Raw genomic sequence first — 13,200 nt, forward strand, 5'->3', positions numbered from 1 at the left:
GACCTGGAGGTCTGGAACGGGGGCAGCACATAGGGCCTGTTTCCTGTTTTTGTACAGCCATCCAGCCAAGAATGATTTTTACTTTTTTTGTTGTTGTTCAAATGTAGGACAAGTAAGTCTAGAGATCTAATGCACACACGGATAACCACAGTCAACGCAACCCCGATTACTGGGGATTTTTACATTTTTTAATGATGAAGATAAATCAAAATGACGCTATTTTATGACAGATGGAAATTACATGGAATTCAAATTTCAGTGTCCACAAAGTTTTATTGGAATACAGTCCTGCTCATTTTCTTGTCTACAACTCTTTCTACGTAACGGCAACAGATTAGAGTAGTTGCATCAGAAACTTTATCATACTTTAGGCCAAACCTAAATATTTGTTATTTGGCCCTTTACAGAGAAAGTTTGCTGACCCCTAGTCTAGGATCACTTTGAGGGGTCAAGAAGATGATGTTCTGCTTCACTTGGAGTCCTGGACAGCTGGAGCAGCCAGGGAAAGTGAAGACCACACAACTCAATCCTCCCTCCAGAGGAGGCCAGATAAGCCTCCCAGGCTCCTTGAGGAGGGAGGTTCTGGATTAGGTGACTGGTGATCAGGCTGTCAGTCTATGCCGTGAATGGGGGTCCCCCATGACCACGTCCTTAAAGCTGCCAGATGCTTTAGTTCTCAGGAGTTCGAGAAAGTGGACACATAAATCCTCATCCCTGGAGAGGGCCAATGTATCGGGGTCACAGAATAAACAACGCAAGAGGGAAGAGTGCACGTGAGTGAGGGAGTGAGTGAGGGGAGTTCTTCGGCAGCAGGGTTTAGGAAGTCCTGGCCGTGCTCTGCACCGTGGCTGTCCCCCAGTGAGCGTTGGTGGAGAATGAGTGTCCACGGCAGAACTGAGGCGCCGGGAAGGGAATCCTGTCAGAACAGCGTGAAGGCCCAAGCCGACCGCCAGGCTGAGTGTGACAGAGCAGAGAGTGTTCTTGGGGCTCAGAGCGAAACTGGTTTAGAGTGATGTTTCAGGCAACTAAGCTGGGAGGAGCCCAGGAGCAAGGCCAGATTAAGGACCCGAGAGCAGCCCAACTCTCCCTAGTTACTTGCTCTGGATTGGAATGATTCTGCCTCTGAGAAAGCCTGTGTGTTGCCTCTGACAGGCCCGCCTAGGACAGCATTCCCAGGAGCTGAATGGCTCTTTCCTGGGCGCCAGCTCTCACTGTAGGAGGTGCTCCTGGGACCCAGGGATGAAAAAGCAAGATCATTTCCTCAGACTTGCAATCAAAAGGCCAGTCATACCGGCAAACAACAAACTAGAATACACACATCTAGCCATGGGAGGACCGGTGGAGAGCTTCCTTCGGGTCCCTTACCACCACTGCCTTTTTTTGGGTTTCCTTTCTAAGAAGAACTCTGGCCTTAAGGTATTTCCCATCTGAACCATGGCTAGGGTGGCCTTTCCAAAAGCCTCCCCTCCACAGTAGCTTTCTGCTCAAATCCAACCCATTCTGGGCACTCAGCATCCTGAAAGCCTGTGTATCAGGTACCAGCTGAGCTCTGGTGATTTGGAGATAAGAAACACGATTCAAGTTTCACAGATGCAGGTGGGGGAGCAGGGCTGAAGGAGCATTTGTTAAACAGATCATCTCTATCGTTGAATGATGGTAACTCTTAGAAGTGTCTGTAGCAATGGGAAGGGCACTGGGGGTGATGTATCTATCCTGGTTTTCCAGAGGAAGGCAAATCAATTTTCTAAATAAATCAATTTCTTCTTGGGAAAGTGGAGAATCCTGGACTTACACATCTTGGTGGAGTGCGCCACCTTCTGGCCTGGGTCCTGCTCGCCGCCCAGCCTGTCTAAGGGCAAGGCCCTTTTATGCTATCACACACTTGTGGATGGGAAGGAAAATCACCCCTCCCCCGCGACAGGTGCTGGTTGGTGGATCATAAAATTACTCTTCCACTTCACTCTAAGTCATGTGGGAGAAAGCAGAATTTTAAGACTTCTGTCATGTGTAGATGACTAATAAAATCCCACCCTTAAAAAAATGCAGTTATGTTCAAGATCTGTACAAAACTAAGGATGAGAGGAATCATATGCTGTTCTTGTCTGGTAATGTAAAGAGCTATTCTCATTGCCGATTATGTTGTTTTTCGGGACATGTTTGCTTCCTCAGTAAGAACGTTGACTGTACCGCCTAAAACTGACTCAGAAATCCTGAAGTGTGTGTGCACACCAGAATGCAAGTACATCTCAATGTTTATCTGCTGGACAGCCAGGAATAAATCCTCATCACATACATCACACTAGTGGGGGAGTCTATAAGAGAGGGGATTTGAAATGCCCAAGGCTGATGCATGGATTATAGACAACATGGTATCTTTTTTTGTCATGTAAGTTCTTGTTCCTCATTGTGGTCTAGGGAATTCACAGCCTCATCAGGCACTGATGGAGCCTTCTGTATCTGACTAACCACTGATTATAGCTTTTTTTCAAAGAACCTATAGCTGTCTGATGAGATGTCTTGAGGACTCGTATGCTGTTTGAGGATTAACTGGATGCATGGCCTTGACACCTCAGATGAATAAGCACCATTTTTCTTTAGCATTTTTTTCAGCTCTAGGATGCATGATAATTTACTGATCTTCTAAAGAAATCAGCTGTAACCTGTATCTCATTCCTCATGGGAGTGTGTAATCCCATTTGTTAAGGGGCTCACAAGACACCCTCACCTTTCGATTCACTCTGCATAAGTGCTGCTCAATGGTTTTCTGTTCTCAACAGGAAGGGATGAACTCGTTCTGTACCCCCAACTCCCAATGAAGATGGAAATCTCACCCAGAACATCTTCTACAATCTACTAATGCTAGAGGCCTCCCTGAAATTCTCCATTATTAGACTGAGAAACAGAAATGTTCCACACTTGCTGTAATGACTCCCATCTGCTTTCTTGGAGTCATTAGGACAGGCCTCTGGCTGTACTTTTCATTTAACTCAACTTCCTTATTTTTCAGACACAATTGATTCTAAAACTCCCAAGCATTAACATATTTATTATTAGAGTGCAATACAGATTTACTTCTAAAAAAATTAACTCTTTTTGATGACTTGATTTATACTCAAACATGACATAATTTTTAAGCTTGGTTGTTGTAACAGTATCCAGTTTGCTTAAGATTCTTTGATCTATAGTAGCAATTTTCAAACAGCGTGCTACGATAATTTTTAAAACATGCAACACCTGACTATTTAGTTAGGGCTGCTGACCTCTTTTCCCTTAGACTGTCAAATAAGACAACAGCCAACACAACAATAGCCATCCAGTGTGAATGAATCAAAATTATACCTATTTTTTGTTGGGTCGGCAAAAATATATTTCCTAGTGTGCTGTGCAGTTTTAATAATTCATTTATGTGTGCTATGAGATGAAAAAGGTTAAAAACCACTGGTTTATACTATACCAAGGAATTTTGGAGCCAGGATTTTGGAGCACCTTAAAGCTCAAGCTTTTAAAAACAACTACATCTGCTTGAACCCTTCATTTTGCCACAGGCTACACCACTCCATATTCTTTCATTCCAACTCCCTGACTCATTGCTTGCCTAGCCTCTGAAAACCTTTGAGTTCGCCACCCTGGATTTTAATATTATTTCCTCTTTCTACAGCTGAGAAAAAACAAACTGCAAAGAGGGGCAACAAATTGCTTGGGGAAGCCGCTCTGGAAAGTAGAACGCAATTTCCTACTCTCACTACACTACTCTCCCTTTTAGGGACTTACCGTACTTTGTTCCATGGTCAAAATCAACATTCATCACCCATTAGAAATGGAGAATCTCAGATTCCCCCAGCGTCTTAGAAAAAAAGAGTTGTTTGGGGACAGCAACAATTTCTTGTCTGTTATGTGGGTCCATGTAGGCAGAACATTCACCCAAATTCAAACCCCAGTCTGACCCGGCTCAAACCACCTGAAGATAACTGGGAACCCAAAGACATAGTCCAGACCAGGAACCTCCTCTCCCAGCTTACGTTTTCACCCGAGTCTTCAAAGGAACGGACCGGAAGTAGCGTGCCGTCCCAGAGTAGAGAGAACCTGTGCTGTCCGGAAAAACAAGGTGCAATACTTAAAAGGTTCCCCTCTTAGTTTCTGCTTCCGCACAGTTGCTGTTGGAGACGTTGGGCTGGGGAGGTGAAAGCTTTTGCGGCGCTGGGCAGGCTGCGAGATGCCAGGCGGAGGCCGCTGCCCCGACTGCGGTTCCGCAGACCTAGTGGACGACGCGCACTATTCGCAGAGCCAGCTGGTGTGCTCTGCCTGCGGCTGCGTGGTGACCGAGGGAGTTCTCACTACCACCTTCAGCGACGAGGGCAACCTCCGAGGTACCTGTGCTGTCTTTTCTAGGGCTCTGGGCAGTGGAGGGGATGAAATCAGATTTATCTCCTGCCCACTCCTTGTCACGTACACACTTAAAATACGTGAGAAAACAACCTAAAGTGAATGAGTGAGTTGCAGAAGGTTAGGGACTACCGTTCACGCGTGTCTTCCTAGCATCTAGTAAAATAACGGGCACGTATAGTAAATATTAAAAAGCTCAATAAATAAAACAAAGAGAAACAAAGTTCCGCTCAATTTATTCAGTCTGGTCGTGATGGAAATATTGTGGCTCAGCTCTACAAATACAGCACATGCTATTGCCCTGAAGTAGTTTTTAGTACTAATTGGGAAAGCATATTTTTTTTTCCCTTTAAGTTTGCTTGCCCAGTCCCTGATTAGCGCAGCCCTCAAGATCTGCAGCCAGGAAAATTGCCCGGATTGGATGTGTGGGAGGGTGCAAATTCGAACTGACGTTTACAAAAACTTGGAACTCCTAGAACTTCAGTACAGTCCTAATCATCCTCAGTCTCTGCGAGTTTGGTAGTGCTTGTGGGCACAGTCAACCAGGTGGACCTTTACTATGCGTAGATGGGCACCTTCTGTGAGACAGCAAGCAGATACCGAATGATCTGAATTCTGCTCCCTGGTATTGTGTAGTGGGAGCGCAGGGATCTGGTGGATAAAGGCTAAACAAGCTATTTGTTGTCCCCTGCCCCAACCCCCTCTTTTTTTTCCCCAGAAGTAACATATTCCCGAAGCACAGGGGAAAATGAACAAGTTAGTCGCAGTCAGCAACAAGGTAAGAATCAACCTTTTACGACACAGTGGCTTTAAAGCACATTTGCCTGATGTTCCTGCCCATGTGCTTGCTTTCCCTGATTTCAATGTTACCATGCGAGGTAAGAACAGAAGAGAGTGGTGATTAGACATAAAGGATGGGGATGGTTCTAGGAGAGGCAGTGTAAGTTTCGGGTTTGCTCAGGGCTTTGTTTGAGGTAGACTCAAGGAGTCTAGATCAAAATTTGCCTTGACCCTGAATTAAGCCAGCCTCTTGGATTTGGGGGGCTGAAACGTGACTTCTTCCCATGAATTTCGTTGTGCCTTTAGAGTGATCTACTAGGTGGTGTTCGTGTTATCGTAGGAAGGTACTGTGTTACTTGTGTATCGCACATCAGAGGTCAGGTTAGCAGAAATTGATAGGAGCTGCACAGTAGCTCCTTTGACCCCTCTTACTCTTGCTGTGGGCTTTCCTAGGTCTCCGCCGAGTGAGGGACCTCTGTCGGGTTCTGCAGTTGCCATCCACATTTGAGGACACAGCAGTTGCTTACTACCAACAAGCATACCAGCACTCTGGCATCCGTGCTGCCAGGATGCAAAAGAAGGAGGTGTTGGTTGGGTGCTGTGTCTTAATCACCTGCCGGCAGCATAACTGGCCCCTAACCATGGGGACCATCTGCACCCTGCTGTATGCAGATTTGGATATGTTTTCTGGCACCTACATGCAGATAGTGAAGCTTCTGGGGCTGGATGTGCCGTCTCTGTGCTTGACAGACCTGGTGAAGACCTACTGTAGCAGGTACCTGCTTAGTGGGAGATGTGGGGATGGGATGGGTCCTTAGACGTGAATCCTTTTACCTTCTGCTGTCTCTTTTTGACTAAAGCCCATCTAAAAGGATGCAGGAGAAAAATCTGTCCTCCCTCTCTTGTGCCTAGTACTACCAAGGTTAATCTATTGTACTTTTCTAGAAGGCTATAATTTTCAAAATCCTTTGTCCTCACAGCAACCTAATGATGTAGGAAAGTACAGACTGGCCTTGGCACAGGGCCCTTGAGTTGCACCACTCGTGTGTGGCCTGCGTGGCTGTAGGCAACACCCCTGCCTCAGTGGGGTCAGCTGTGAGTGGAGCTGAAAGAATATGAAGTAATATCAGTAGAGAACAGAGCTACAGTTAGAAGTTAATTCTGTTTTTGTTTTGTTTTGTTTTGTTTAGCAGTTGTATTCTTTCACTTTTTTTCTGACAGATGTAGTAGAAAGGAAAGGCTGTCAGGATCAAAATAGTCTTGGGTTTGAAGCTTGGTTTCTTCCTAGCTGGGTGACTGTGGGCAAGTTTTCAACTATAAATGCATATAACAAGGTGTAGAGAAGGCAAAAGAGCATCTTTAGAGCACTCAGAGGCTGACAGGGGTTGCTCAACAAATGTTAGCTCCCTTCTGCATTCTCCTGCCCTTGACCTCACAAGCAGGACTCACTCAGTCTACTCTCAGTGCCTGTATGAAGCTTGCTGCCCAGCAAGCTTGAGTGTTCCACAGAGGCCAGAAGGGCTTGTCCCTCTTGAGCAGACTGTTCTTCCTCACTTTGGAAGAACAGCCTCCCCATAGGCACTGAGACCAGACCCTTATGTTGGTTATTTCAGCTTCAAACTGTTCCAAGCCTCCCCATCTGTGCCCGCCAAGTACGTGGAAGACAAAGAGAAGATGCTGTCCCGAACACGGCAGTTGGTGGAGCTGGCAGATGAGACGTGGCTGGTGACTGGGCGGCATCCCTTGCCTGTCATCACTGCTGCTGCTTTCTTGGCTTGGCAGTCACTGCAGCCTGCAGCTCGTCTGACATGTTCCCTGGCCCGATTTTGCAAGTTGGCAAATGTGGACCTGCCCTACCCTGCTCCCTCCCGCTTACAGGAGCTGCTGGCTGTGCTGCTGCGGATGGCGGAGCAGCTGGCCTGGTTGCAGGTTCTGAAACTTGACAAACGGTCTGTGGTGAAGCACATTGGTGACCTGCTCCAGCACCGCCACACTTTGATCCGCAAAGCCTTTCGGGAAGGACCAGCAGAGGTGGAGGCTCGGGAGAAGGAGCTGCAGGGATGGGGACAGGGGCAAGGGAAAGGGGAAGTGGGCAGTAGTCCTGTAGATTTGCCAGCGGGGAAGCGACCAGCTAGTCCTGCCCTTCTCCTCCCACCCTGCATGTTGAAGCCCCCAAAGAGGGTTTGCCCTGCCCCACCTGCCTCCACGGTCACTGGAGATGAGAGCATTTCTGATAGTGAGATAGAGCAGTACTTGCGTACCCCTCAGGAAGTGCGGGACTTCCAGAGAGCCCAAGCTGCCACAAGTAATCCTAACCCTCCTTGATGCACTTTGGGGGTTGAGAGGAACACTTCACCCCATTCTGACAGCAGCTTGATAAAAGGCTGTCATATGGAGAGAAATAAGAGTGTACAAGTCCTTATGTGTTGTCTTTCCTGTTTGAAGGAACCAAGAGGGGCTCTGCAGCTCATTGGAGCCCAGGTCCTGGAGTAGAAGTCAGAAGGAATGTAGGGACACCTGGGCTGGGGAGAGTCCCGTTCTTGAGTGTGTATGTTCATACTCTGTGGGAAGGCTTTCCTCTTGGACTGTTGGGAGAACGGCAGGCTCTGTCCTGCTCCCGATTTGAACTGGATATGCTGCTGCTGCAGGGCTGACGGGCCTCCCGACTGGCGTGGAGCAGTTGGCATTTCCATTGTCCGCCCTCAGGGCAGGGACTGGGCAACTCGTGGCCCTGTGTCCTTTCCCCAGTGTTGGTGGGTTAGTGGGTATGGTATCAGGAGATCCTCTACCTCATAACAAAAGGACCGTGGGTGGACTAAGGCTATAGCTCAAAGGGCTTTGCAAAATTTTAATATATTAAAACAAGAGGCATCTGCTAGAAAACATTCTATTGTATAAAACCCGAGCTTTTAAAAACATGTTTTCTTTGGCACTTCTCATCCCCTCCCTCCCCTCTCCCCAGCGTATTGCAAAAAGCTCTCCAGTGCTAAGGCATTGGCAGGGTATGTAAACAGCAGCCAGCGTATGTGGAAGAATAATACAAAGCTTTTTTTTTCCTGTCTAATATCGTCTGTGCAGCAAGCATAAATAACAGGATCCATCCCAGGGCATGTGGGTTTCTTTTCCTCCCCTGTCTTGGTTCACCTTGGTGATCAGATCAGGCTGGGGAGATCTAGAGACTGCAAGGGGACCTGGACCAGGTCATGTTCTCATGATGCTGTTTACAAGGCCCCAGGCTCCCCCCACTTTCACTGGGTCCTGTAGTAAAAGGCTGGTGGTTGCTTTTCAAGTTGGGGGAAATAGGAGTGCTGGTGTTTAAAAGTGGAGGCGCAGGGCTCAGGGAGCCATCAGGACTGTGCCTGCCACCTGGAAGGATTCGGCCTGGGCTTCTGTGCAGTGGGAAGCTGGTTTGATATTTTGGAGGCTTCCCCCTAACGGAGCTAGAGGTCAGATGATTGGGATGGGGCTTCACGTGGCCTCGTGGAGGCAGGGAAGTACTTCTCTTTTTAGTGCCTTGGTGTTGGGAGGCTGAGACTGGGGGCATGGGCTTGTGTTTGAACAGAAAGTGCTTCTCCGATAAGTCTTGCGGTCCTGTCCTGGAGCCCCTCTTCAGTGCATTGCTTATAGGACTAGGTGTGAGGCATGACTCACGTCAGCCCCTTAGCAAAGCACTACTCCCAACCTTTTAGGTGGCCCTTAGCTTTGTCTTCAAGTGCCACCTTGGAGTCCTGCTGTAAGGTATGTGTACCACTCATACCTCCCTAAGCGTGCACCTGCCCCTCCCCCCACCCTCTTGATCTCCCAAGCTGCCTTTCATACTGTCCCACCTTCTCCTCTTGCATAGTTAATCTGAAAAGCAGCACCTTGTCACCTCCAGTTGGTCCTGGTCACTTGGCTCATCTGCTAAAGCTGGCACCTTAGCCAAAACCTGGGTGAGGGAGAGACCCTAGAATTGACGCATGGAAGGCTGACTTCAGAAGAGTGCAGGGAGAGAACACTGTTCTCATGCTCCCGTCTGTTTTCCTAGTAAGGCCGGCGACTGCTGGTGAGGCAGGTGGACGAGATGCAGGAGCACCTTTGGAGGAGCCTGTGCTGTGCTGGTCCACGGTTCATCACTCCAGGCTGACAGGCCCTCCCCTACCCTGGACGGCTCGGGAAATTGCCCAAACTAGCCTGGGCAGGGACGGAGATTATCCTGCCTGTGGCTCTGGGATTGTCTGTCGCTACGCCAGAGGCATGGCCCTCGGCGGTGGCAGGCTTCTGCCGATTCCTTCCCCCAACATCCAGAACCAAAGCTGGCGAGCCTGGGTGCAGCCCTGGGCACTTCCACCTCAAACCTGTTGACGTACCGACAGACGTCTTTGAGGCCTCCCAAGAAGGCGGGCTAATGAACCCATGTGGCTAGCATGTCCTAAAGTGTCACCTGACCCACCCTAGACCGTGGTCTCGCTCTTCCAGAGGCCGGTCTTCATGCAGCCGCCCCCGGCCGCCTCGGCGCCAGAGGCCATGGTGATGTCGTCGTACTTGCCGCCTTTGGGGGCGCCATTCAGACTGGCGGTGTTGAGCGGGTAGGAGCGGCGCTTGCTCTCCTTCTCCAGCACACCCTTGAGGTTGTCGCGACTGGCGCTGCGGCGCTGGCCAGGCCGGCCGACCTCTGGGAGCGGCGCGGCGCTCGTGTCGCTGCCCTCCGACAGTGTGAGCGTGGGCTCGCCTTCCAGCTGGAGGCGGGCGCCAGGGCTATTGCGGCTGCTGCCCGGGAAGCTGTCGGATGGGCTGTTGTGCAGGCTGCCACTCTCGCTGGACAGTAGCTCCGGCGCCCCGGCCGCGGCGCCCCGGCGCAGTGCCTTGAGCCGGTTCTTGCCTCCCGCCTCCCCCGTGCGGTGCCCCTTGGCCCGACTCTTGTGCGCTCGGCGCCCGTGGGGCAGGTTGTTGGGGTGGCGGGGGGCGAGGCTCCCTCGGGAGCCCACGGGCTCTGGCTCCCCTTCCCCACGGGCCACCACTGCTGCCTCGCACACCTGATTCTGGGCCAACTGCAGGTTGGTGAGCTTGCAGGGGCCCAAGGCTGGCGCATGGCCCCCGCTGCTGCCACTCGGGGATGACTTAAGGGAGGCGGGTCCCTCTCCAAACACCGGGGAACCATCGTCTGGGATGGAAGCAGGCACGGCTGTGGGAGAGGCGCGCGAGGGCGAGGCAGGGGGGCAGCAGGCGCGCCAGGAGGCCCTAACGTCCCTGCGCCTGGCACAGTGGTGGGTGAAGACGAAGAGGCCCAGGGCCGAGGCCGCCACTCCATACAGACAGCTGCACACCACCCGGGGCAGCCAGCGCTGGGACACCGCCAGAGCCCCGCAGGCCCACATAGCCAGGTACAGGAAATGCGTGGTCACCAGCGCCCCCAGCTGGACTCCCGGAGAATAGAGGCCATCAATATCCTCTGGGGGTCCAGGCGTCACCGCCCCCACGCTCCCGGTACCCAGAAGGGAACCCGAGTCACTCAGGAAGGGGCCGCTGCTCCTGAGCCTGGTGGAACCTCTCAGCTCCTCCCCTGGGTCCAGGGAGACCCTGCTTGTGCCCCCCTTTGAGCTCTGTGCCAGAGGACCCCTCAAACGCAGCCCTGCACACAGGAAATAGATCCAGGTGATCAGCAGAATCAAAGCCACGGGGATGTAGAAGGCTCCTAGGCTTGGACGCCACACCAGCCAGCAGCTGAGGGGAGACACAGGCAGCGGTTGAGGAAGGGGCGCATGTCTGAGGCTGGGCCCATAGACTGGGTGGTTGGGGACACAGAGGATGCAGTGAGTTGACAGGCAGAGACTGACTTAGTCAACATGCAGGGGCCTGGGTGGGATCACTGGCTGGGTGGGCCCAGCAGGCGTCCCTGCCAGTGGAGTAGAAGGCAGCTGGTGCCGGGGCGGGTGGGTTTGGGGCAGGCGGGCGGGCAGGCAGGCAGGCAGCGTGCTCACTAGGGGCTGTGGTCCCGGTAGTTGTGGATGTTGACAGCAGCCGTGATGCCGCAGATGATGAGTGGGATCCCTCCAGCGATTAGATAGAACCTGGAGAGGAATGGGTTGGGGCGTCAGAGAGATAGGGAACAAGGGAGGGGAGCCAGATGCTCAAAGCCCTTGACCCAGGGTCTCTGTCCCATCTCCTTTCCCCTTTAAATTCTATCAGATTTCCCCCCCAGGGATGCAGGCTTGGTAGATCCCTAGGGGACGTGGCCCAGACTATTCTCAGGGCCAGAGGCCAAACTGCTCTCTCTCACCCTAAGCGTAGAGGTCATAAGGTGCCACTCAGGTTCCTGGGATCCCTGCCCAGTGCCCTTCCCTGGCATTGTAGTTACTTCCTTCCCTGGCCTGTCATGCCTCAAAAGCCCTAAGGACACACCCGCCACATGACCTTCAGCAACCTGGTGCAACCTAGTGCCTTGCCTCTCTTGTCTTTGGAGCTTGGTTTGCTGGGACCTTGGACCCACCCTGCATCCACCCAGAGAGAATCGATTTGGTGTCTTAACCACCCTCTGAGTCCTTTCCCACTGCAAAGCTGACATCTGGAAGCATGTACCGGAGCATGGGGCGGGGAGCAGATGGGGCAGAGTCCCCTTCCTGTGGAGGGGGCGCCCTCCAGGTGAGCTCCTTGTGAAGGACGCGGGCCTTCACACCCATCCAGAGCAGTGTGGACAGTGAAGAGTAGTGCAGGGTGATGCCCACCTGTGGAATCGAGGTGCTGAGGCTGGGACTGCTACCGCTGGCGCCAGGCCAGAGCCTCAGCCCCGCAGGGTGCCCCCCTCCTCCCACAGTCCCAGGCTCCAACTCCACCCAAATCCTCCCCCAGGTTCTGTCCCTGCTATTAACTTCTACTTCCACCCCAGATGTCCCCCCCACTCCGGTGACTCTCCATGGCCTTGTCATTGCTGTCTGGTTTGTCCTCGGCCTCTCTTCCATGGCAGGTCCCCACTTTGAAGTCCCACCTCCTAGTTTCTCTGCTTCTTACCCTCTCATGCTCCCCTCCCCCTACAAGTAAGACTGGACACAGAACGATGGAGCTGGGGCCTGCTGGTGTGAGCCCCTGTTCCCTTCCCCCACACCTCCCTACTGCCTAGGCTGCCATCACTGATCTTGGAGCTCCCCCAGCCACCACTCCAGTCCCCTCTCCTCTTACCGCCTGGCAGACCATCTGGTAGTTGGTGAGGGTGATGCCTCCTGCAAAGACGGCGGAGGTCATGGCCATGTGGAAGCACAGGTTCAGCAGCATGTGCCAGCCCTTCCTGGACACGTGGATGGAGCTGCCCCAGAAATAGTAATTAATGGGCCACCTTGCCCAAGGTCAGGCTCATGGAGTCTCAAGGCCATTGGGAGGGCCAGAGAGAGGGTGCAGGTGTCTGTGTGCGTGCATGTGTGTGAATGTGATAGAGGCCCCAGGGCAGGATGGCCTTAACCCACAAAATGTGCTGTCCAACCCCAGAACCTTCAAATAAAATTCTGGGCAAGAGCCTGGGAAAGTGATGTGGCCCCATCTGGCAAAGGAACACCTGCCAGTGCTTAGTGAGACCATCCCTGCCCCAGCCTTCCCGCCACACCCTCCCTTCCCGCAAGAGCTCTCACCTGTGGTTGAGGATGTAGGTGATGATGGTGGAGAAGAGGCAGAGCAGCAGCAGGGCTGTGCAGGGGTACACGACCGGATGCAGCCCTGTGCCCGAGCCCCCCACCTCCCTGGGAAAGGCGCTCAGCTCCTGGAAAGAGTAGGAAAGAGGAAGTGTGTACTAGGAAGCCAGGAGTGGAGGCTGTCCCATGGAGTCCTGCCAGGGCCAGTCCCCCGGCCCAGTTTTCCTCTTCCCCAGCTCGGTCGGCTTTGGTCCTCAGCTTAGTCCATCTGGGTAGGCAAAGATGTATGTGCCAGGCATCCACTCTTAGAAGGTCGGCGTATGTAGCATTAATAATCTGCTGCCTACCTTTCTGGGGACTTTTCAGAGGCAGCAGTCTCTGTCTATAATACCGCTGCAAGCCTGCTCCAGGTCTGGGAAAGGGGTGTGTGGATGTGGTG

General features: G+C 52.2%; 2 protein-coding genes across 2 annotated transcripts in view; one reads left to right on the forward strand and one right to left on the reverse strand.

Annotated features, from left to right (window-relative positions):
- The first annotated feature begins 4,098 nt into the window (after positions 1-4,098).
- On the forward strand, positions 4,099-7,904 carry BRF2 (BRF2 RNA polymerase III transcription initiation factor subunit). The gene is made up of 4 exons (XM_037166893.2): positions 4,099-4,367; positions 5,102-5,161; positions 5,617-5,938; positions 6,777-7,904. Exons 1-4 carry the CDS (start codon positions 4,214-4,216, stop codon positions 7,486-7,488), a joined length of 1,248 nt encoding a protein of 415 aa, XP_037022788.2. The 5' UTR covers positions 4,099-4,213; the 3' UTR covers positions 7,489-7,904.
- Positions 7,905-7,985: 81 nt separating this feature from the next.
- The window catches only part of ADGRA2 (adhesion G protein-coupled receptor A2), a 37,960-nt gene continuing 32,745 nt past the window's right edge, over positions 7,986-13,200 (reverse strand). Inside the window, exons 15-19 of the mRNA XM_037166894.2 lie at positions 12,762-12,889; positions 12,319-12,442; positions 11,722-11,867; positions 11,124-11,213; positions 7,986-10,866 (exon numbers count right to left, since the gene is read on the reverse strand). Of these exons, the coding sequence (XP_037022789.2) occupies positions 9,597-10,866; positions 11,124-11,213; positions 11,722-11,867; positions 12,319-12,442; positions 12,762-12,889 (1,758 nt within the window). The 3' untranslated portion in view covers positions 7,986-9,596. The remainder of the gene's footprint in view (positions 10,867-11,123; positions 11,214-11,721; positions 11,868-12,318; positions 12,443-12,761; positions 12,890-13,200) is intronic.

Source organism: Artibeus jamaicensis, unplaced genomic scaffold (assembly GCF_021234435.1).
Source record: "Artibeus jamaicensis isolate MK-2021 breed Jamaican fruit bat unplaced genomic scaffold, CSHL_Jam_final scaffold_833, whole genome shotgun sequence".
Classification (NCBI taxonomy): domain Eukaryota; kingdom Metazoa; phylum Chordata; class Mammalia; order Chiroptera; family Phyllostomidae; genus Artibeus; species Artibeus jamaicensis.

Coding starts and splice junctions, on each gene's coding strand:
- BRF2 (XM_037166893.2), top strand. CDS start 4,214: ATGCCAGGCGGAGGCCGCTGCCCCGACTGCGGTTCCGCAGACCTAGTG. Junction 4,368..5,101: donor CGACGAGGGCAACCTCCGAG/GTACCTGTGCTG, acceptor TTTTTTCCCCAG/AAGTAACATATTCCCGAAGC. Junction 5,162..5,616: donor TAGTCGCAGTCAGCAACAAG/GTAAGAATCAAC, acceptor GGGCTTTCCTAG/GTCTCCGCCGAGTGAGGGAC.